Genomic DNA, 23,506 nt, shown 5'->3' with positions numbered 1-23,506 from the left:
CCTGAATCTACCCTTCTAAAAATCAGCAGCAGTCCAAGGAAGAAAAGGCCTTGAATCATCTGTTCTCTTAAGCATACATCTCCCTCTTGAGGCATGCTAGTTTTATCAGGCTCTTATGAGCTGGATGGATGAGGCTTCAAGGTCAGACAACTGACTTCTCAGTTTTGAATTGCCATCCTAACCAAGTGACCCCTGATGATCTGACGTCTCTGTAGACTTGGTGGTATAACTGATCTGCTTTGCAATCGAAGTCTCCACATTAACTATTTTATGTAGACTATGAGCATTTGGTTGGTGTTACTATATAAAATCTCTTGGGGACCTGGGAGTCTGAGGACCAAGCCCTGTCTCCCAGGGTCCATACCTTCCCAGGATTCTAGTCCTCATCTATCAGCTGATCTATTATTGCAATAGCTTCCTACTTGGTCTCCTGCCTTCTCTTTGACTTCCAGGCTATTCTCCCTTTTCAAACACGTTGATATTTTCCATCACCACCATCCTTCCCCTTCATAGCCCCTCCTCTAGCTCTCTCGAGCTAACCGTCTCCAAATCACAGTTTTCATGCCACCATTTGTTTGACCTTGTCCCCTTGTCAAATTGGTGAACTCTTTCTTGACCTTTAACAGTCACTCAGACATCATCTTCACTCTCATTCCTTCAACAACTATGCATGTATGTTGTGTGTGCCAAACTCTATGTTTGATGCAAGATAAGAGTGCTTGCTTGGTATTGTGCTCGAGAATTTACAAGAATTATCTCAATTCATTCTCATGACAACTTTGTGAGATTACAAAGGTCCACACTCCCACATTCAAATACTGTTGGGGGCCAGATAATTCAGAGTTCAGGGTCTTTGCAGATTTTAGAACAGCAACGGAGTGTGCATATTATATATGACATGGCAGTTTCCGTGGGCAACATCTCATAATCAAAGGCATTGAGATTTCTGTAGCCTAATGTATAGGCTCCCTGGAGGAGAGGAAATAAGGTCTAAATAGATCAAGTTTACCAAACTCCCAAACAGGTAGTTTTTGTACCAAAATGAGGTCAGTTCAAGTCATATTGCTACTAAGTTTGCTAGTTAAAAATAGAACAAAACAAATTTTGAGCTTTCAAAATTACAGATAAGTGATTGTGGACCTGTACCACTTGTTACAGATGGAGAAAGTGAGGCTTGGAGAGAGTAGATAATTTGCCTGAGATTTTGAGGAGCAGAGATTCATTCAAATCAAGGTGGTATCACTCTAAGACCCATGCTTCAAAATGTCTAGGCTCTGGTCTTGCCCTCCAGACCTGCCTTCTCTGATCCCCTGACAGTGGCTCCCACTGGGCGTGGTGCAGCCCACATTATGACTGCTCTTCCCTTTGTGTGCTCTAACGGCTGTTTTACGTGCTTCACTTCCTCATTAGACTGAGCTTCTAAAGGTCAGGGATTTTGTGCGTGCAGCCATACTTTTCCAGGGGCCTGGGCCAAGGTAGCACTTCTATAAATATCTGCTAAATTTGACTAAAAGCTTTACTCAGGAACCAAGGAGAGAAGGTAATATTAGAGCTATGAGAAGTTGTAAGACTATAAATGCCTGGCTTTGTCCCAAATTATACAGTGGCATATAAGAGCTTGAGGTGCAGATTTTACATGTTGTGCTGACGCTGGTTAATTATTTCCCAGTGTAACTAGCAATGGCATTCCCATCCTTCCTTCCCCACCACACCCACACCCCCATCATACAGTCCCATACCACACATTCCTCACCATATACACATGCACACTCACATACTCATCAGACTTTCTAGACTTCTAGCATGAAGAAAGTACCTTTCCGTAGAACTTCAGTTTGGTCAGAATATTCTACATATGTAGGAATTTGCTCCACAATGTACAGGGTGCCCGTGTCAAGGCTGTACTTCGGCTTTACCTTCTTCAGGTCCAGGACCATGTACTGATTGTTATACGTGCCTGAAACATTGGGGGACATGAAGCAGGTCATGGGTATGGCTCTGCTGGTTAACTCGTAATCCAAACATACGTACATGCTGAAAAGCTACTTCTGCCGGTCACTTACCAGAGTTGTGGCTTGAAAAGATCTCTGCCCACTGCCTGCCATCATTTGCCATCATATTGGCCACACGGACTCTTTGCCATGCGAGGAGAGACTGGGGTACCACAAGCTTTAGTAGGGTTTTATTATACACGCTGTTTGTGGTCTGTAGCAATATCAAACCACTGCTAAGAATGTAAAAGTCATCCAGAGACTCCAAAAATCCTATGGGAGAGACAAATATACAAATCAGCATACATTTAGCTGGTATATTCAACCGACATTATTGGTATAGAGCTTTGCATACACAATGCATTTTGCAGAGTATGGGTTATTATGATCCTTGATCTGCAGTAGCCTCTCCTAGTTTGGGCTCACCTCTGTGGTGGTTACTTAAAAGCTACTTATAAAGATGCCAGTGGACTTCTGACCCTAGATTCTTTATTGATATTTTTTGATTTTATAATTTGGACAATAAAAATATATTAAATCAGGATGATTCTAATTTTTCAAAATGATAAACAGCAACAGATCCCCACTAGCTAGGATTTTGCAGGAGAACTTATAATTAGGGAGGGGTATTAACAGAGTTCATTGTTGGATATAAGATTATGGATATCTTCTTTCTTCTCTATTTTTCTGTACTTTGCAAATTTTACATAGTGAGTCTACATGGTTTTTATGAATAAGAAAACCATCTATACTTGCATAAGTAAACATGGTTTTGAAACTAGGATCTTGACATTCTGGGTCATTCAATGTTTTTTATACATGTTGGCAGCAATACAGGAATATCAGTAAAGCCACAAGTCTTTTTTAAAGGCCTATTTTGTGCTTTATGTGTGATGACTGTGGTAGAAATCAAAGTACATCAGATACAGCTATACCAACGAGAGAGGATACACTGACACCAACAACGAGTTGTGATGGATGAATCGTCAGTGGTGAACAAGCATCAGAGAAGGGCCCAGTGAGAGAGTTAGAAATGACCAAGGTAAAAACCTCCTTTGGAGCTTCCCAAACTGCCACCATTTTAATTAATACAGCTTATGATTTCTGCCATATCTGATTACTTGTACTATTATTTACTTCCTATTTTTCCTTAAATTAACTCTCTTTTTAAACTTAAAATACTTAACTTGTCACATACAATAATATTTGAGGGACTGTGGAATTAATGTTTTTGCCTTTTTTCTCCTCAGAAAACACATTAAAATAAACACATTTCTACTAACATGCAAAATTGCTTGTCCATGAACCACCTACTACCACCTCACCAGCACTATTCAGGCCACACATGGAGGAACACCAATGTATCTGATGCTTTTGCAATCAGGAAGAACAAGATGAGGCTCAGAGAGGTGAGGGCATCTTTGAGGACCAGACAGCCAGCTCCTGACAGACCTGGGCTTAGAATGCAGGTCCTTGAACCAGTCCAGTGCTCTTTCCAACAAGTGTGAACACCTACACTCAGCCTTTATGGCTCTCCTTCTTCTAGCTTAGTGAAGGCTGGAGTAGGAAAGCTTCATGGAGGAAGTAGATCTGGAACTGAGTCTTGAAGCTTGTATAAGAGTTGACTATGGGGCTTGACTATGGGGCACCTAGGGCCTCAGTCCATTAAGAATCTGACTCTTGGATTTGGCTCAGGTCGTGATCTCATGGTTGTGAGGTCAAGCCTGCATGGAGCTCTGTGCTCACGCAGACTCTGCAGGAGGTTCTTCCCCTCTCTCTCCCTCCCCATCTGCTCCTCCCCAAACTCATGCTCTCTGTCTCTAAAATAAATAAATAGGATGCCTAGATGGTTCAGTGGTTGAGCATCTGCCTTTGGCTCAGGGTGTGATCCCGGGGTCCTGGGATCCAGTCCCACATCAGGCTCCCTGCAGGGAGCCTGCTTCCCCCTCTGCCTGTGCCTCTGCCTCTCTGTGTCTCTCATGAATAAAAGTAAATAAAATATTTAAAAATAAATAAACACATACATACATACATACATAAATACATAAATAAAATCTTTAAAAAAAGGGAGTCAACTAGGTAGAGAGCAGTGACCATCACAGGTATGAACAAAGATGTACAGCAGGAATAGATATGGCCTAGGAGATTGGAAGTTTGGGAGGTTGAGACCAAGAATCATTAGAAAATACAGTTGGCCAAAGAATACATACAGATGGCCAACAGACACATGAAAAGATGCTCAACATCACTCATCACCAGGGGAATGCAAATCAAAACTACAACGAAATATCACCTCACACCAGTCAGAATGGCTAAAATAAAACACTCAAGGAACAAGTGTTAGCAAAGATGTAGAGAAAAAGGAGCCCTTCTTTGTGCACTGTAGGTGGGAATGCATACTGGTGTAGTTCCTATGGAAGACATCATGGTTCCTCAAAAAATTAAAAATAGAATTACCCTATGATCCAGGAATTGCACAGAATATTTACCCAAAGAATATGAAAACACTAATTCTAAGGGATACATGCATCTCTATGTTTACTGCAGCATTATCTACAATAATCAAATTATGGAAGCAGCCCAAGTGTCCATTGATAGAAGAATGGGCAAAGAAGAAGTGGTATATACATAGAATGGAATATTACTCAGCCATCAAAAAGAACGAAATTGCCATTTGCAATGACATACATGGAACTAGAGAGCATTATGCTAAGTGAAATAAGTCAGAGAAAGACAAATACCATATGATTTCACTCATGTGAAATTTAAGAAACAAAACAAAAGAACAAAGGGAAAAGATAGATAAACCAAAAAACCAGACTCTTAATCACAGAAAACAAACAGATGGTTACCAGAGGGGAGGTAGGTGGGTGGGGAGATGGGTGAAATAGGTGATGAGGATTAAGAAGGGTGCTTGTGATGAGCATAAGAGGATGTATGGAAGTGTTGAATCACTATATTATATACCTGAAACTAATATAACACTTCATGCTAACTACACTGGAATTAAAATAAAAAAAAGAAAATATATTTGAAAATTCATTCATTCATTCATTCATTCATTCATTCTGCATCTCTTCTAGGCCTGGTAGGGATAGGTAGGGTGCAAACAAATAATAGGAACACCTGAAGCTAAAGATAAGCACTTAGAGCTGCAATGGGAGTCAGAAAGCCTGCATTTTAGTTCCCTGCATTGCAACTAATAACTTTGGCACTTCATACTTCACTTCTGTTCCTTATTCCCTTCCTCTGATAACCTGGGACTAAGTGATGTCATTCAGTGCTAATGGAGTAATTTTAATTTCTAGAGATTTCTGAGTCAGAAGGGTACATGATGAAAGCAGTGTCCAACCAGCTCATAATGAACCTCCACAAGGCTGTCACCGGCCCATCAGAAGTTTGCATAAATGACAGAAAGTTGCACACTTCACGTGGGATAAGGCTTGATGAGTGGATGGCTCCCTTGAATGAAATTTTAATAGGCAACTCCTCTTGGAAGATACAGCCAGGACACTGGATGCATGGCTTCACAAGCAAAGTGTGGGTTGGATTTCAATGACCATTCACCTCTCAGGCTGTGGTTGTTTTGCAGTGTTCAAACTGCACAACCATACTTGGCAGCCTTGGGCAAGCTCTCTGGTAGAAAATCTCCATGAAGTGGAATGTCGTATTTCTGGCATAATAAACTTGCTAATTCACGCCTTGTAGCAACCTCTATGAACACCAGAGGGCAGGCGTTCTTTGATATGTGTGAATAATACTAACATGGAAGGCGCCGTGGTTCCTTCAAGAGCAAGATTATTTACTAAAGATGGAAAAATGTAGGCCACCCAGAACTCTGGAACAATGACAGTGAATTGGCCTGCAAAACAAATCAAGAAGGTTAATTCTATAGTTTAGAGTTTAAGATGAAAAAAGGAAAAGGCTGAGTGGGAGGACAAAGTCCTGAAACATTACATAGAAAAAAATACTCTTTGGTAGCATCTTGCTTCTATCTATCATTAGCAGTTTTGAAAGGCAGACTGTTTTAGATCAGGAGAAAGTGACACAGTCAAGAATGAAAGCCAGCCTGCAAATAACATTTCATGTTAAGTTCATTGCTGAATTTATTAAGAAATAAAAGGGAACCCTGACGGTTAATAAATCTCAAGACTTAAAACACTTGAATCATAAAAAAAGTGATCACCACCCTCTGATGCTATTTAGACCCATTGTTTTATTTATTTATTTATTTATTTATTTTTTTAGACCCATTGTTTTAGCACAATAATGTACCTTTGGTATCCTATCAGGGGCGTTTACAATGTGCAATTTCCCATATTGCATTAATTAGCTTCTCTAAAGCTCCAAAGACCAAACACACTAATTTCCCCCCCAAAGAATAGAATCAGTGTTGACCAAGAACATAAGTAACATACAACTCAGTGTCAGTAGTATGGATTGTGATTATAAAAATAGCTATGCTGCATTTCTTCACACACACACACACACACACACACACACCCCTCCATATTCTCTGCAGTGTGACTTTGCAGCATCTCCCATCCAAAGATGTCTGTTTCTGTATCTCCTAAATCTGGGCTGGATTTGGATCTGGCTTTGGCTAACAGAATGTGCGAATTCTGAGGCTAGGCCTCAAGAAACCTTGCACATTGCTGCTTACTCTCCTGGGACCTTGTTATTGTCTTGTAGACAAGTCCAGTCGAGTCTGGTTTCTATGTGAGAGACTGTGTGGAGGAGGACCAACCATTTTAGCCAAGGTCAAATTCTAGCCCACCAACCTCCAAACATGCAAGGGAGTTCTTCCAAAATCAGCAAGGCTGCACACCCACTCCACAGACAACCACAGATGCATGAACACGAGCAGCTGAGGTGTCTAGAAAGAGCCACTTAGCTGACCTGTGGACTCAAAAGCATTAATAGTCACATATTGTTTCAAGCCACAAAGGTTTGGAGATTGTTTTTTTATGTGGGAAAAGCAAAGTGATACAATTTATTAATAATCCAATTATATAACACAGTTTGTTTTAAAAGGTCTTACTGCCATTTGATTTAACACATCTGACCTTTGGGGACTCTCTTTTCTTTCCTCTTTTAAGGGAAAACAAAATAATTTTGTACCATGCTCTCAGTCTTTCCACTTAACTTCTTCCCACTACTGAAGAGGGACAGTATCATTTCTCTGCCCTATGGAGAGCACCAACCTGTGCTAGGCTGTCTGCCTGAGTCTCTAAGCCAGCATGATAACCAGTGAATAAGCATGTATGACACACAGAGTATGTCCCCAGCACTACACAGTAATTCCCAATTCAGAGACTATATCAGAATTCCTTCAGGAGATTTTTCCCGAAGGCTCATGCCCAGACCACCCTCCGGGCTTCTCTCGGCTCCCCTCCAAGCTCTACCAGAACCTCTGCTTTACAGTGGCAGCTGGAGGCTCTTCTGCTTCCTCACTCTTAGGAAGGGAAGCCCTATTATCCCAGGACATAAAATCCTACAGCCATTTATTTTGCCTGCTTAACAAAGGACTCAGTCTTCCCACCTTCCCGAATGGCATTTATTTGCTTGTCTTCCTGCTAAGATTCCTAACTGGTAGCAGTCAATCTCCACTTCTCCTTCCAGTGATTATTCTTCAATCAAGGAAGTATTTATTAAGCACATTTCTGCCTAATCTTGCAGTAGGAATGTGATCAATGAAGGATTCATACTATTGTGCATTCAAGCACACAAAGCCTGTACTGTAAAGTCTGAATATCCTGCAGTGGTCCACATAAAGGAATTAGTAGGTCTCTTAAAAATTACTTAGAGTGACTATAAAGAAGTTAGCTTTATATTTAATCCATAGTCTGTTATCATTCACATCAAAACGAAATCTGTTTTTCTTCAATAATGAATTATCTTATTTACTTTATGTTAATTTGTTTACTGTTTTCTTTTCCATCTATCCCATAGCATGTAAGCTCCATCGGGGCAAGGACTTTTTCTGTGTTGTTCACTCCAGCACCAAAAAGAGGATTTGACACAGAGTAGGTGCTCAATAAATAACTGTTAAATCTAAGGAAGAAAGAGGAGATAGTGGTGACTAACATTGACTGTGTACCTACCATACACCGAACACCTTGCTTTAGAAGGAGGAACACCATCTGATCGTCACCAAAATGGCACTTCAATGAGCCACTTTTTAAAATGCTCAGCCATTTAAAGCTAATAAACAGCATTTTCAGGAATAAACCAAAGACTTAACTGTCAACACATGCCTTTACCACTATACTGAATACTTGACAGACATGATGGGAACAAATATGTAGTCTTGCAGATGGCAACAACTCTTAACACACACAATGGAGGAAATACAGTAGAAACAATGAAAAAGAGAGTGAGTCATGGGGAGCTGCATGTTTAAACAGGGTAGAGTGGAGAGAGATAGGTATGGCCTGGGCAAAGGAAGGCCTCAGTTCCCTGGGTGGTGCCAGAGAATGAAAGAATGGCACTTAAGAAAACAGAAATGAAGTGCTATAAAATCTATCTGCAATTCTTTGAAAGAGGTACCCTTGTTCTACTTTTATTTCTTTTCCTCCCTTGGTTCTATGTTTTAAAAAGCAGAAGACATAAATCTTGGTGTGTATGAACTTTCAAAGTGTATATATTTCAGCTTTAGGATGAAAGTATCTGAGATAAAAGAGGTAACATGAAATCAGTAAAAGTAATTATTGTATACTAAGTAGGCAATTTTGTAATTTAGGCAGGTAATAACATTATGGATTATGAGAGAGGCAGCTACATTTTCTTGGAGGTTTGAGACTCTTCTTTCTTCTTCCTGTGCACTCACTTTAAAGTATTTGAACTTAATACAAGAGAAGACTGAGCAAAATCTTTGCTACAGACCAATAGAATTGCCAGAGTCTCAGTGGATGGGCTTGGATCCAGTGTTTTAGAATCACCTGGTATGTTTGTTACAAATGCTCCAGCGCAGACCAACTCAGTAAGAATTTCTATGGATGACTCTTTGGAATTTGCATTTTTAGCAATCTCCCCTGAGAATTTTAAATCCAAGGGTGTGTGTATGTGTGCGAGGGAGGTGATGGGATGCCTGGATGTTATGCAAAGTAGCAATGCTTGCAGTCTTGATGAGACACACTAAGCGCATTCCAGAGAACCTCACTTACAGATAATTAAACCTGAAGACCCAGCCTCTTAGGAATCATTATTACTGGAATCCTCAATTAAAACACTTTGAATATATTCCAGCTTTGTTCCCTGTGCAAAAGCTCCACCCCATGGCGTGCCTGGGAGGTCTTGAGCTCATGGCTCTTTTTTAGTTTTAACCCTTTAACTTAAAAGCAAAATGAATTGTTTCTGAAAGAACAACACCAACAAACAATGGATATTTTATAGTCAGATATATGATAAAGATAAGAATGGAAATCAACAAGGAGGATGAATGAACAAACAATAGGAAACAAATCAATGAAAATAAAATCTGGGTATTGGAAAATACAGTAAAACTGACACATCTCAAGCTAGACTAAATAACAAAAAAGAAGATATAGTACCATGAATGATTAAAAGGACCTAACTACAGATACAGACATTAAAGGGCTCATAGAAACTACTATAAATAGCTTTAGGTCATTTTACTTTACTCATTTTCCTCATTTTACAAACATGATAACAGTCCCCAACCACTGAATCTAGTGATTTTGAGCATGTTATTTTTTTCTGAACCTGTTTTTTTTATTTTTTTTTTCTGAAAATGCAGATACAATATCCTCCTTGTTAGGTTTTCATGAAAACTAAATGACATCACACACACCAAATATTTAGCATAGCACCAGTCACAATGGCAGGCACATAAGTAGGAAGTAAACAAATACTGTTTTTTCTTTTTATTTCAATAACAAGTTGAGTACACACAAGTTTATATCAATTTACTTAAAACTTGAGGACTACCTAAATCCCATAAAACTAGTTAGGTCCTACTCCAGTCATTGTAACCAAGTAGCTACCAAGAAGTAGCTTCAAGGTTCAACCTCTAGGCTGAACATACAGGATTGCATCTGAAATGCCTTGACAACAATTCCTGCACATCTTGGACTCCTGGTTTCAAATGAAAGTTGTGAGAGAGAGCAGTACGTAGAGAAAAGATCATGTCTCTGGCAGCCCTCACCTCCACCTTTTCCTTTGTTTACCCTTCTATCCCCCTTGTTCACACTGGAGTGCATCATCAATTATCTGTCTCCCTTCTGTTCTTTTTTTCTTTCTATTCCCCCTTTTTCCTTCCTTTTTTTTTCCTTCTTTCTTCTTTCTTTGCTTCCATAAATATTTATTCAATGATTACAAAGGGCAAGGCTATGTGCTGGCTCTGGGGGTGCAGGTTAAATGTGGACTAAATGAATATGGAATATGAATATGGGCTCTGAAGAAATTATGCATTGGGTATCAGGAAGCTCAAAGGAAAGCCAGCCTACTTATAACAAAATTAAATAAGAAGGAAAAGGCAAAGATATCTGGAAAGTCTCCAAATTTTTGGAAATTAAACTGTACACTTCCAAGTGAGTCACAGATCAAAGAAATCATGTGAGAAATTATAAAATATTCTAAATCGAATGAAAATGCAAATAGAACATATCAAAATTTGTCAGATGCACTGAAAGGAGTGCTTAGAAGGAAATTTATAGTTTTATTTTCTTCTAGTAGAAAGCAAGAAAGATAATTATGTAGGATTCTACCTTGTTGGAAAAAAAAGTTGATTAAGCACAAAGTACAAGAGAGAAAATGATAAAGATAAGAATGGAAATCAACAAGGAGGATGAATGAACAAACAATAGGAAACAAATCAATGAAAATAAAATCTGGGTATTGGAAAATACAGTAAAACTGACACATCTCAAGCTAGACTAAATAACAAAAAAGAAGATATAGTACCATGAATGATTAAAAGGACCTAACTACAGATACAGACATTAAAGGGCTCATAGAAACTACTATAAATAGCTTTAGGTCATTTTACTTTACTCATTTTCCTCATTTTACAAACATGATAACTTTGAAGAAATGAACAAATTCCTTGAAGAATTTTTAACAGTGGCACAAGAAGAATTAGAATAGTGCTGTATCAATAAAAGAAATTGTATTCATAGTTAAAACCTTTCCAACAAAAAACCCCATGTCTAGATAGCTTAATTGATGAATTCTATTAAACATTTAAGAAAAAAAATTAGCAGTCCTACACAAACTCTTTCAGAAAACACAGAATAAAAAAAAAAAAAATTCCAAACTCAGATTATAAGGACAGGCTTACCAGGACACCAAAACTATTACAAGAAACCACAGACCAATATCTCTCACAAATACAAATGAAAAAATTCTTAACAAAATATTAGTAAGTTGATTAAAGAATAAATAAAAGAATACTATGGCTAAATGGGGTTAATCCCAGGAATGCCAGGTTGGTTTCACATCTGAAAGTCAACCAATGGAACTCACCATGTTAGTAAAGGAGAAATATATGGTCATTTTAATAGAAGCTGAGAATTTCACAAAACCACATTAAACAAAATGGAGGGGTGTTCTTCTTTAAGCTTACAAAGGGTATTTTCCATAAACCTACAACTAACATTATTCTTTATGGTGAAAGACTGAATACTTCTCCCCTAAGATCAGGAATCAGGAAAGGATTTTTATGCCACTTCTAGTCTACATTGTCCTGGAGGTCCTACCAGTGCAATTGTGCAAGAAAACAGAGACATATAAGGGAAGGAAGAAGTAAAACTGTCTTTACACAGAGATGGCATGGTTATGTATACAGAAAAAGCCCAAGAAATCTACAAAATGGTTGTTAGAACCAAGTGCACTTAGAAAAGTCTCAAGGTACACAGTAAATACACAAAAAAAATCATATTTCTATATTGTGATGGTTTCAAATTTTTCATATATTCTTTGACATTCTTCCCTTGAAAAAATAGATTCTAATTTCCTTTCCTTGTATGTGGGCTGGTCATAATAATGTGCTTCTAATGAATAGAATGTGGTGGAAGTGACCATGTATGACTTCTGAGACTAGGTCATAATAGGCATTGCTGCTTCTGCTTGTTCTTTTGGATCACTTGGTCTGGGTGAAGCCAGACACCTTGCCATGAGGTTACTTGAGCTGTCCTGTGGAGAGGCCCATGTAGAGGGGAACCGATTCGCCAGCACCATCTTGTCAACCATGTAAGTGAGTCACCTCGGGAGTATATCCTCCTCTACCTTCAGTTAAGCTCTTGTAGATTTCAGCCCCTCCGTCTTTGCGTCTGCAGCTAAATACCCAGATACAGAGAAGTACAGACAAGCCATCCTCACTGTGTCCGAATCTAAATTCCTGGTCCATAGAAACCATGAGATACGGATTATTGTTATTTTGAGCCTCTAATTTTTGAAGAGGCTTGTTATGAAGCAATAAACTATAAAAGCAATGAACAACTGGAAAAGGAATAAAATATCATTTTTGATTATAGTAGCATCAGAAATTATTTAGATATAAAAATAACTAAAAGCATGCAAGACCCTTTATAATGCATTGTTCAAATTAAAGAAGACCTAAATAAATGCAGATACAATATTTGTGGATTGAAAGACTCAGTATTACTGATATGTTGATTTACTTTGAATTTATTCAAAGATTCAATGTCAAAATCAGTAGACCTTTTGGCAGTGAAGTCTTCATACAGTAGTATCAACTACCTTTTTTAGTGCTGCCATTCCCTATGGGATTTCTATGTCTTACTTCTTTGGCTCTTGACTGCATAACCAAAATCAATAGTTGGTTTATCCTGGAGGAGGATAAACGGGGCTTTTATCTTCCTCAGTTGTCAGGTAAAACAGACCATGGCAATTCAAAACCGGATGGGATGCTTCTAGAACAAGGTTATCCAGGGCTACCTTCTTTAGAGCTTCCAGAGCCCCAGGTGAATTATTTTTTGCAGGGCTCAATTTGATGAAAAGGCAGATTGCAAAATTCATAGGCCCATAGGAGGTATAGAGACTTATAAATGAAGATTTGGAATAATGGGTAGAGAAAGATACCAATATACTTGTCTATTGTCTGATCAGCACACATAAAGATTCTTTAAAGTGTCCAGGTACTAACTCTCTACATTCTTTATTATTAAGTGCATTGTTCCTGAATAATTTTATATTGCCCACTATGGAAAAAGGTAGCAATATTGTTATAATTAATAAAGCCAAGACTCTTTGTAACCTGTTTGTACTGAAACAACATAGATTTCTTTGCCTCTGCAGTTCCCTAACACCATTTACTTAATGACTCTGCAAGTCTGCAGTCTATCATGCCACCTGTGAACACTTGCTTCTAAGGACTCTCTCAAAAAGCATTACTGTACTTATTAATGATGACCACAGATGCAAATCTTACCAAGAATGTCCAGAAAAGAGTGAATGAGAACTCCCTTTCTGGTCATTAAAGCGCCATTCAGAATTTTATAGCATAAACGTACATCAACAGATTTTCCGTCTGTGTCTGTCTTCTCTTGGACTTCTTATGCTGTAATCATTGCATTCCTAGAATGTGCTTTCTTTCCATACTGACTAAACCCTACCTTCCACACACCCCCACCAATGGGCAGGATAGGTGAGAAGCCTGTGGGCGGAGCCAGAAGAGCAGTCCCAATCCCACAAGGAATGTCCATCCAGCTGAAGACTGACCTGAGAGAATAGGAAATTGCCTTGTGGGGCATGACATCTGCTGCAAAGGTCTGTTTGTGTCGTGGAGCAAAATTCTCAAGAGCCTTTAAAAGGGCCAGGCCTAACGCTCCCCAGAGGACCACTGAACACATGATTCAGAGCCAGTGGGGGTGGGGGTGGGGTGACCGTCCCGAGAGACCCGCACTGGAGCACAGGGTAACTTTCACTCATTGCCTCCTCTGCCACCCTCCAGTGCTGTTGAAAGGACGTGGTACATCAGTGACAACCAGGTCCACATACATGCTTAAGCCCAAGGGTAAGAGCAATCTCTGTAGCCTAGAGCTCTGAACACAGGTTGTGTCTGATATGAGGGCCACTCAAATCATCATGTCACCAACACTGTCAGCGCAATCATGCAGAAAATACACTGTGATGGCAGCAGAAAGGATCTGCTCACCAGGGCCATCCTGGAGGCTGGAGTCCCAGAGCCCCTTATGTTGATGAGCAATATCTTGTTGCTTGGGTAGGGATGGAGGGGAAGAGCTCACATGGGTTCCTGTCTCAGCTTAGCCTCACCTTGATGGCTCTGCTATCCTTCCTGGTCCTGGGCACTAGGAGGGCATTTTGAAAATTTCTGTAAAAGTGCTTCCCTACATAAGACACACATGGGCTGGGGACTTTTTTTTTTTTTTTTTTAAAGAGGGCTCCAACCCTGAGATCAAGACCTGAGCTGAGATCAAGAATTGGACACTTAACTGCCTAAGCTACCCAGGCACCCCCTAAATAAGGCACACATGGGACACAGGCCAGTGCCAGGATGCCCTAGTACTGCCAACCTGGCTGGTCTCGAGGTTCTGGAGGGGGCACTTAGGAAATTTTGAGGAATGCACTTCAAAGAAGAACCATCACTCACCTGGGCCTGAGGGTAGTCCTGAGGTTTATCAGCCCCTGGCCTACTTGTAATCTACTTTTGACTTTCTCAGGACATATCATGTTAGTATCTTCAGGTGAAATAATTTCCCCAAGGATAAAGGAAATTCTTTACCACTTTTTAAAAAAAACAATCTGGAAAGGATGGAGACTATTAAGCTACCACGTCACCTTACCTCATCTAGATTAAGAGAGGGGTTATTACATTAGTTTCCTTGACAGAACCACCTCCATTTTTATTATGGAGTCACCTAGGGCTCTGGTGAACACAGAGCATGAGATTTAGATAAGTCTGGGTGTGCTAGATTACTATTGTTTCTTCTATTCTCTTATGCGGGAGTATGAAATTCATGAATTGCTAGAGTAATTCAGCAGTCATTGTTGATATTTTTCTCTTCTTGATGATGGATCACAATCTTCCATCCACGTACTGACTGACCATCTACAAAACCTTACGTGGCTTGATGCACCTGGATTATTGCCTCAGGCTTCTAAATTGCCAAGGCTTCTCTTGCCAGCTTCTCTTGTCCTCCTCCTCTCATGGGCCAGGTAATTCTAAAATGCAAATCTATTAATGTCTCTTCTATCACTTGCCACTTTCGTGGTCTTGCATTATCCTCCATTTCCTCATTCGGGCCTTCTCCACATTTTTTTTTTCTTGCCTACAGGCCTTTACACTCACTGTTTGGCCCACGTAGAACATTTTATCATCCCATTGTTCCCATTTGTGGGCCAATTTATACTTGTTTTTGTGTCTCAACTTGAATTTTACTTTCTCTTGGAAACTATCTCAACATCCCCAAAGTAGTCTTTCCCTATTATTACACAAATTATGCTTTAATCATTGCTTTTTTGTCTCTTTCACCAGAATACAAATTTTATTAGAATAGTGAATATGTCTGTCCTATTTCCCATCATAAATACTTTGCCTAACACAACAACTTCATAGAAAATTGTAGATGAATAAGTAAATTGCATAATGTTTACAGCTTTGTGAAGTAAGCCTTTATATTAGTTTCATTCCAAAGATGAGAAAACTGAGGCTTGCCAAAATAAAATCATTGGATTTTGTCCATGGAGGAACAGTTTATAGCTGTCCAAGCTCTACCATTCTCCTTTTTGACAACCTCAGAACAAAAAAATGTCTTTGTGTCTTGAAGCCTTTGTGTTTTTCATGGCAATCATCTTGATGGTCACTTCCACAGAATCGGGTGGGGTGGGGTCTCATGATGTATTGTAAAAGTATGGACAGGTGCATTTGAAATAGTCAAAGTTATTTTTATCTTTAGTATAATGGTTTCTGTATCAGCCCAGTTATTGTCATCTTAAACACGTACCTCTCAGCCAAGTCACAAATATTTCATGACTTGTTATAGCTTCTGTTCTGACTCAGTAATTCTTAATACCCTTGCTCATGTCACGAACAGCCTCTGGGTCCTGATACCACACTCCTAATCCACTCCATCTATGATGGCACTCCTCCTCCTCCACCACCACCCCCACCACCCCCACCACACAAACAAGCCATCCAGCTTTGTTCTGGAATCAACAGCACACATGGAATTAAGTTCTTGGCAAAGTTTAGCCCCACATGTATTGGATGAATCCAAAGTGGCTGATCCTTTAATCAAACAATTCTTCGTCATAGAAATAAGATCCTACATGTTTTTCATGTTTGCTACTGAGAACAAAACTGTCCAATTAAAATATGAATCACATTGCTATACAAGCTCCTATAAAAACACTTTGGGGTTAGAAAAAGTGTTTTCTCTCAGTTTAAATGCTCAAAAAATCTCTATTATCTATGTGTCTATGTATTCTGAAAATATATATACATATGTGCAGATGTTAAGTGTTATACCTTTCATAGGAACTTCCTCCGTGTCCTTCCCCATCACTACCTTTGGGATCCAGGTTTGTTAAGACTATGGAAGAACATCATTCTGCAGAGATTTCAAAGCAGTATAGGTAACATCTGAACATTGCATTTTATTACAAATAAGAGGAAGAATATGACTATTAGACTAGCCTCAGTCTTCTGTAGTTCTTAAATTTCATTCTAAAGGAATACAAAGAATCAAAACACGGTCTAACTCTGAGAGACGAGTGCCCAGTCCCCCTCAATACTAAAACAGTTAAGCAAGCACCAAGAAAGATGAAATCAAAGTGTTTTGAAAGGAAGGATCAGGTCACAAGCACAGAAAAATATCAAGTTATGCCACTGGTCAGAAGTCCTAATGCGATGGTATCAATTCTATTAGGAACAATAATACCAGGAGTGGGGGATAATACTCTGACAAAGGTCCATAGATACAACAGATGGTTGTTACAACCACCCTGTAAGTTACACATATGTAATTAAAGGTCAGAAGTGTCCACCTTGTCTCCATGTTGGACTTTCAGATATTTAGTAAGAATTTTTTCCTTCCCTTTACCCATGATGTTCCCTGAAGAGGTTGCAAACCTACAATTGAGGGGGTGATTCCAGCTAGCAGACATGTTTTGTTGGGTTCACCCAGTGGGTTTTCTTAAATCCATATTTCTATCTTCAGCAGTTGGAGGATCTAGCAACACTGATTTCCATACTGCTGAGTGCCAACAGACAGTGGGAGCTGAGCACCTGGAGCCCTTTCAGTGGGTCATATGTTTGCTACAACTGTTTGAACTTTTATTTTCTTATACCAGCCCCCCTTGATCCGTTTTACATCATCTGCCTGGCTCCTCTAAGAATAGGGGATTGCAACTCCTATTCCACAGAGTCTGTCCTTCCCACCCATTTCTACCTGTTCCAATTCTAGTCATCATTCATGATTCATCTCAAGTGTCAATCTCTCTCTCCTTTCCTTGACAATCCGATGTGAGCTGACCCTCTTTTGAGTACTCATAACATTCCTTACGTTCCTGCTGTAGCACACAAAGTACCCGGCAATAATACTATTTTTATCTGTATTGTACTTATCTTGCTAGTGTGAGATTTATAAGCTTACATATTCACTCATCCATTCATCCAGCAAAAATGGATTAAGTACAAGGTGCCACACACAAGGTTAAGTTCTGTGGATACTGTGATGAATAAGAGAAACAGGCCCTTGAGGAGATACTGAGAGCAGGATCTCTGTCGCCGATCCTGGCTTCCACCGCCGAGCCCAGTAAAGTGCCTTGTACCTCACTCGGAATTTGTTGAAGTGAATTTTTGGCAGCTATTAACTTTGTCCACACCATCCCATTAAATAAAAGCACTAGCGCTGTATTCCATCAAGAGGCATTCTGAAAATCAATTTTCATTCATGCATACTGACCTCTTAAAGATTTCTTCTCCCATTCCAGTTACTTTGAATCACCAAGGTTGCATTCTGAAATAATACTCAGAGTACTTGGATGTCCCTCTAAATTTATTTACCTGGGTAACTGCTGAAAGAGAGGCGATTACTGCTGGTGTCTTTATCTTTGATGTTGAAGTCCCAGTGTTTATATATCCTGAGCATGGCTGCGTATGTATACCAGCTTGAGTGAGCAAAAAAGATGTTCTCAAATCCAGGAAGAACCTATAGCCAGAATCATAGTGAATGACGCAGATGTATATAGATCACTGACTACAAGTGTAGGAAGTATCCAGGGATTGTGTCAATTTGGGTTTTCATTGCTATATTATCTGAAAATATGGCCATGGGACAAAACATTAACCTGTAATGTGTCCTTTAAGTATCTAAAATGGAAGACTGTGGGAGGTGGGAGCAGGAGATTCAAAACGCATGGGAAGAATGGTGGAAGAAACATAGGTAACATCCTGTACTTACAACTCCCTCTATCAGCTCCTTCCAGTTCTTAACTTCTAGATAGAGGAACCAGGAGCTGATAGATGGCTCGAGCCAGAGGCGTGGAGTGTGGATACACACTTGGGGAGACATATAGAAAAAGCCTGTGTGGACCAGAGCAAGGAAAAAAGAGAGAGGCTGCTATGTGTCTCACCTTAATAAGAGCAGAGCAATGTCCCATGTCCCATCTCTTAAAAACCTTCAGGCTGGAATTTTTTGTGGGAGAAACCGAGGGAATTAGATCCAACAGATCTCCAACAGCATTCAGGAACTGAATCTGGAACAGGGTCATGGGCTGGAAAAAGACAAAGACTGGTCTTAAAGGTGATTTGTGGCAGTTGGATGTCATTTTTCTAGTTCTCCTGTTGTCAGAGATCCATTCAGTTATTCCTTTGGCAGGGTCCCTAATGGAACAAATGCACTAGATTCTACTGTGGCTTATAAAATAATTATTACTTTATGGTTTGTAAGAGATGTGTTAACAGATTTTGATACCCAAAACACTAGTGATTATTTTGGGCCAAATAATTCTTTCTTGTGGGGGTTGTGCACTATAAAATATTTAGCAGCATCCGCAGCCTCTCCCCATTAGTATCAGTAACACCCTCCTGGTTTTGATTACCAACAGTGTCTTCCAAGGCATTGCCAGCCATGTCTGGAGGGAGATTGCCCATAGTTGAGAATCACTGATTTATAGCAAAATATTCAACTAAGATTTAAAAAAAAATTATTGTGTGTTTAATGTAGGAGTCACTAGCTTAACAGCATTTACCCCAAAGCAATGGTCAGACTTGAATATGTAATTTGAGCTAACTAGAGAGCACAGCTTGACAAGAGTCAATCCACCAGAGTAGCCTGGGGCTGAGATCTACAAATTGGTCTTTGGGCAGAGTTGGTGAAAAGACAAACACAAATGGCATTTTAACCTAGAAAACAAAAGCAAAAAAGCAAAAACCAGAACCTGATTTTTTATAGAAGTATTCTCTTTGTGTTGTTTTTTGAATAAGTAATACTGTCATTATTCAAGATTTTAAAAATTATGATGGGGGTGGGGCGCCTGGGTGGTTCAGTCGGTTGAGCATCAGACTCTTGATTTCAGCTTAGGTCATGATCTCAAGGTGGTGGGCGTGGGGCAGGAAGTCTGCTTGAGATTCTCTCCCTTCTCCCTCTAGCCTCAATAAATAAATCTTAAAAAAAATTATGTTCAGATCTACAGTACAAATTCTCCTTACTCCTATCCTCCATTTGCTCAGGTGCCACTTTGTTTCCAGTCTGCCACTTTTATTGGTTTCTGTGTCTATCTTTAGATGTTTTAATGTGTCTTATAAACACATTTTTTAAACAAATGGTAGTGATTATACACACGACTCCTTTTTCTTTTTAAAAAAGATTTTATGTATTTATTCATGAGAGACACAGAGAGAAAGGTAGAGACGTGGGTAGAGGGAGAAGCAGGCTCTCTGCGAGGAGCCTGATCTCAATCCCAGGACCCCGGGATCATGACCTGAGCCAAAGGCGGATGCTCAACCACTGAGCCATCCAGGTGCCCCTGTAAGCACTACTCTTCACCTTGATTCCTTTTCCCTTAATATTTTTCACTTGTTTTGGTGACCTTTCCGTTTCAGATGTAAAAATCTTCCTCATTCTCTTAAACACTATATATATATATATATTATATATAACTTTAAATTCAATTAGCCAACATATAGTCATCATTAGTTTCAAATGCAGAGTTCAGTTATCATCAGTTGCATATGACACCCAGTGCTCATTACTTCATGTTGCCCTCCTTAAATCCCATCATCCTGTTACTAGATACATTATATTTTAACCAGTATTGTACTGATAGACTTTTAGGTGCTTTCTAGTCTTTTGCTGTTACAACATGTTACAATAATCAATCTTGGACACATTACTTTGTATGTGGTGAGGATAGATACCTAGAAGTGATTTAGATTTTAATAAATATTGCCAAATTGTCTTCGTTGGGCTTATTTTAATAGACACTCTTACAGCCTCAACAACATATTAAACACTGAGTTTATTTCCATTTGGATAGGTGAAAAACAGTATCTCATTGTAGTTTATATTGGTAATTCTTTTATCCGGAGTAAGGCTGAGCATGTTTAAAAACCTTCGGATTTGTTTTTTTGTAAACTGTTCATATGCCTTATTTATTTTTCTTATTCTTTCTCTTATCAACTTTTAAGAGTTCTTTAAATATTAAGGAAATTAGTTCATTGTCTGATATAAAGTGAAAACATTATTTTTCAGTTTGTAATTTGCCTTTAATTTTTTTGCCTTTATTTTTAAAATTAAGAATGGTACCATACATATGAAAGAATAAAATGTATATGCACAATTTAAGAAGAAATAGAAAAAAAATACCACTTATGAACCCACCTCACAGATTAGGAAATAGAACATTAGCTGTGCCTTGGAAGCCTCCAATCTCATCCTCCTCCTTACCAAGAGTAAGCATCTGCTAAATTCTGTGTGGCTGTTTACCCACTTTTCTTAAATTTTTTTTATTTATTTATGATAGTCACAGAGAGAGAGAGAGAGAGAGAGAGAGAGGCAGAGGGAGAAGCAGGCTCCATGCACCGGGAGCCCGACGTGGGATTCGATCCCGGGTCTCCAGGATCGCGCCCTGGGCCAAAGGCAGGCGCCAAACCGCTGCGCCACCCAGGGATCCCTACCCACTTTTCTATTACATTGTCATCTGTGTATACATCCCCAGACAATGTATTTTTAAATCTGCCTGCTTTTGACTTTATTCAAATAGAATTATATTATGTACATTCTTCTCCTAAAATTATTTTTTTTGACATTTATCAATGTTGATAGTGTAGAAATAGCTTATTCATTTTCATTGCTATAAAGTATTCAATTACCTGAATATATAGTATCACAATATGATGAACATTTGGAGTATTTCCAGTTTGCAGCAAAGCAACGGTACTCTGATTTTTTTGTATAGGGACCTTCTACATCCAAGAATGTTTTTAACCTCTGATGTATTTACTAGGTTGTAGAACACGTGTTATCTTTAAATGTTTCAAGTAACATCTAATCCCTTTCCAAAGCAGTTGGAACAATTTACTCAATTCAGCAGTGGTTAAGATTTCCCACTTCTGGTGTGTAATATAATCTCATTGAGGCATTTTTTTAAAAAGACTATTTATTTATTTATTTATTTATTTATTTATTTATTTGAAAGCGAGCGAGCAAGCAAGCGAGAGAGAGCATGAACAGAACAGCAGCAGAAGGATAGGGAGAAGCTGACTCCCCACTCATTGAGGAGTTCCACACAGGGCTAGATCTCAGGACCCCAAGATCATGACCTGAGCTGAAGGCAGATGCTGAACTGACTGAGCCACCCAGGCATCCCCTTGTTGACCTTTTAATCTGTATGTCTTTGAAATTAAGCATTTCTCCACGTTTATAGGTCATTTTTTGTTTCCTTTTCTGTGAAATTCCTATTGATATTTTTGCCTACTGCCCTTTTTTACATTGGGTATTTTCTTTCTTTAAATTTATTTGTTGTTTTTTTATGTATTTCCAATACAAACCCTTTGTTAAATTATTGCAAATATTTACTCTTGATTTGCAGCATATCTTTTCACTTTCTGTATATATAGTGTCTTCTGATGAAAAAAAATTTATTTAAATTAGCAGATTTTATATTTTTCTTCATGGCTAGTACTTTTTTTGGTCTTATTTGAGATATTGATGCTTACCTTAAATCATAGTCTCCTAGGGGATGCTCAGTGCTACTGGATCAATGCTATTCTCATTATTTCTAAGCCTTCTCAAGGGGCAAAGCAATTTCTTTTAAAAATATGACTTTTTTAAAGGAAGTCAAATAGTGACTTCCTACTTAGATAACAACTTTATAAACTACACTGTCTTTACTTCACTGATTTTTCTTATGCTGAAAATCTTGACATTCAATTTATTTATTTGCTTTATCTCACCACATCTATTTTTTTTAAAGATTTATTTATTCATGAGAGACAGAGAGAGAGACAGAGAGAGAGAGAGAGAGAGGCAGAGACACAGGCAGAGGGAGAAACAGGCTCCATGTAGGGAGCCTGATGTGGGATTCTATCCTGGGACTCCAGGATCATGCCCTGGGCCAAAGGCAGGCACTAAACCACTGAGCCACCTGAGGATCCCCTCACCATATCTATTAAATTTTAAAATAACAACACTAATATTATTGCTAAGGTGAGATTACTGAATCACAGTTTAAGGTAATTTTGTTTTTATTTTTATGGTGGTTGTGGTTTTTCTTGTCCTTAGGATCTATCCCATGAAGAATGTACAGTGGTAACTGTGTTAAGGTCACTGGAAATAACTGCTCTCCATGTGGTTATGCCATGAACTTGATATATAGTTAGATATATTCATGCCGTGAACTTGATATATAGTTAGATATATTCATACTAATGCATTTTAAGGTTTTAGGAACTGTTTTTCTTCTATATAATTCCATTTTGTTTTATAATTATGAACAGCATTTACAAAGTTCCAAAGTCAAATGTATATAAAGACACATTCAGAGAAATGTAGCCTTCATTCCTGTCTTCTCCCTTTTCTTTTGTTCCTTTTTTGGTATGTAATCTTTTTTTAATAGTTTTTTTTATAGTTTATTCTTTCATTGTTGTTTATTCTTGGAAAGTTAAGCAAATCTGTCTATCCATCCATCCATGCATCCATGCATCCATCTTATTTCCATTTCTTATATAAAAGGCAGTAAACAATTCCCACCGGTCTTCACCTTAGTTTTTTACACTTCATAACAAATCCTGAACATCTCTCCATTAACAGTATTTGGTATGTAATGGCATATTTGGCTATCTACCTCATTCCTGTCGTACATCATTTATGCAGTGAGTCTTCTATGTATTTGGCTATTTTTCAGTCTTTTGCTATTATAAATTATCCTCAATGAGGAGGCCAGCACATAAGCCATATTGAATTTTTGCATGTGAAACTTTGTGATAATCCTAGAAGTGGGATTCCTTGAACAAAGAGTAAATGAGTAGGTGATTTGGGTACTGAGTTTTCTGTCCATAGCAAATA

The 23,506-nt window shown here is 38.7% G+C and overlaps 1 protein-coding gene across 2 annotated transcripts in view; it reads right to left on the bottom strand.

The window, feature by feature from the left end:
* PLBD1 (phospholipase B domain containing 1) overlaps positions 1-23,506 on the bottom strand; it is a 52,732-nt gene that overhangs the window by 5,686 nt on the left and 23,540 nt on the right. For both annotated transcript variants that reach the window (XR_007406563.1, XM_025455169.3), the window contains exons 5-8: positions 18,573-18,713; positions 18,004-18,148; positions 2,064-2,264; positions 1,817-1,957 (exon numbers count right to left, since the gene is read on the bottom strand). Coding sequence is in view for 1 of the 2 variants with exons in the window: in XM_025455169.3 (XP_025310954.1) it covers positions 1,817-1,957; positions 2,064-2,264; positions 18,004-18,148; positions 18,573-18,713 (628 nt within the window). In the remaining variant the exon portion in view is untranslated. The remainder of the gene's footprint in view (positions 1-1,816; positions 1,958-2,063; positions 2,265-18,003; positions 18,149-18,572; positions 18,714-23,506) is intronic.

Source organism: Canis lupus, chromosome 27 (assembly GCF_003254725.2).
Source record: "Canis lupus dingo isolate Sandy chromosome 27, ASM325472v2, whole genome shotgun sequence".
Lineage (NCBI taxonomy): Eukaryota > Metazoa > Chordata > Mammalia > Carnivora > Canidae > Canis > Canis lupus.
Note: the sequence above shows the minus strand (reverse complement) of the source record. Positions and strands in the feature narration are given on the sequence as shown.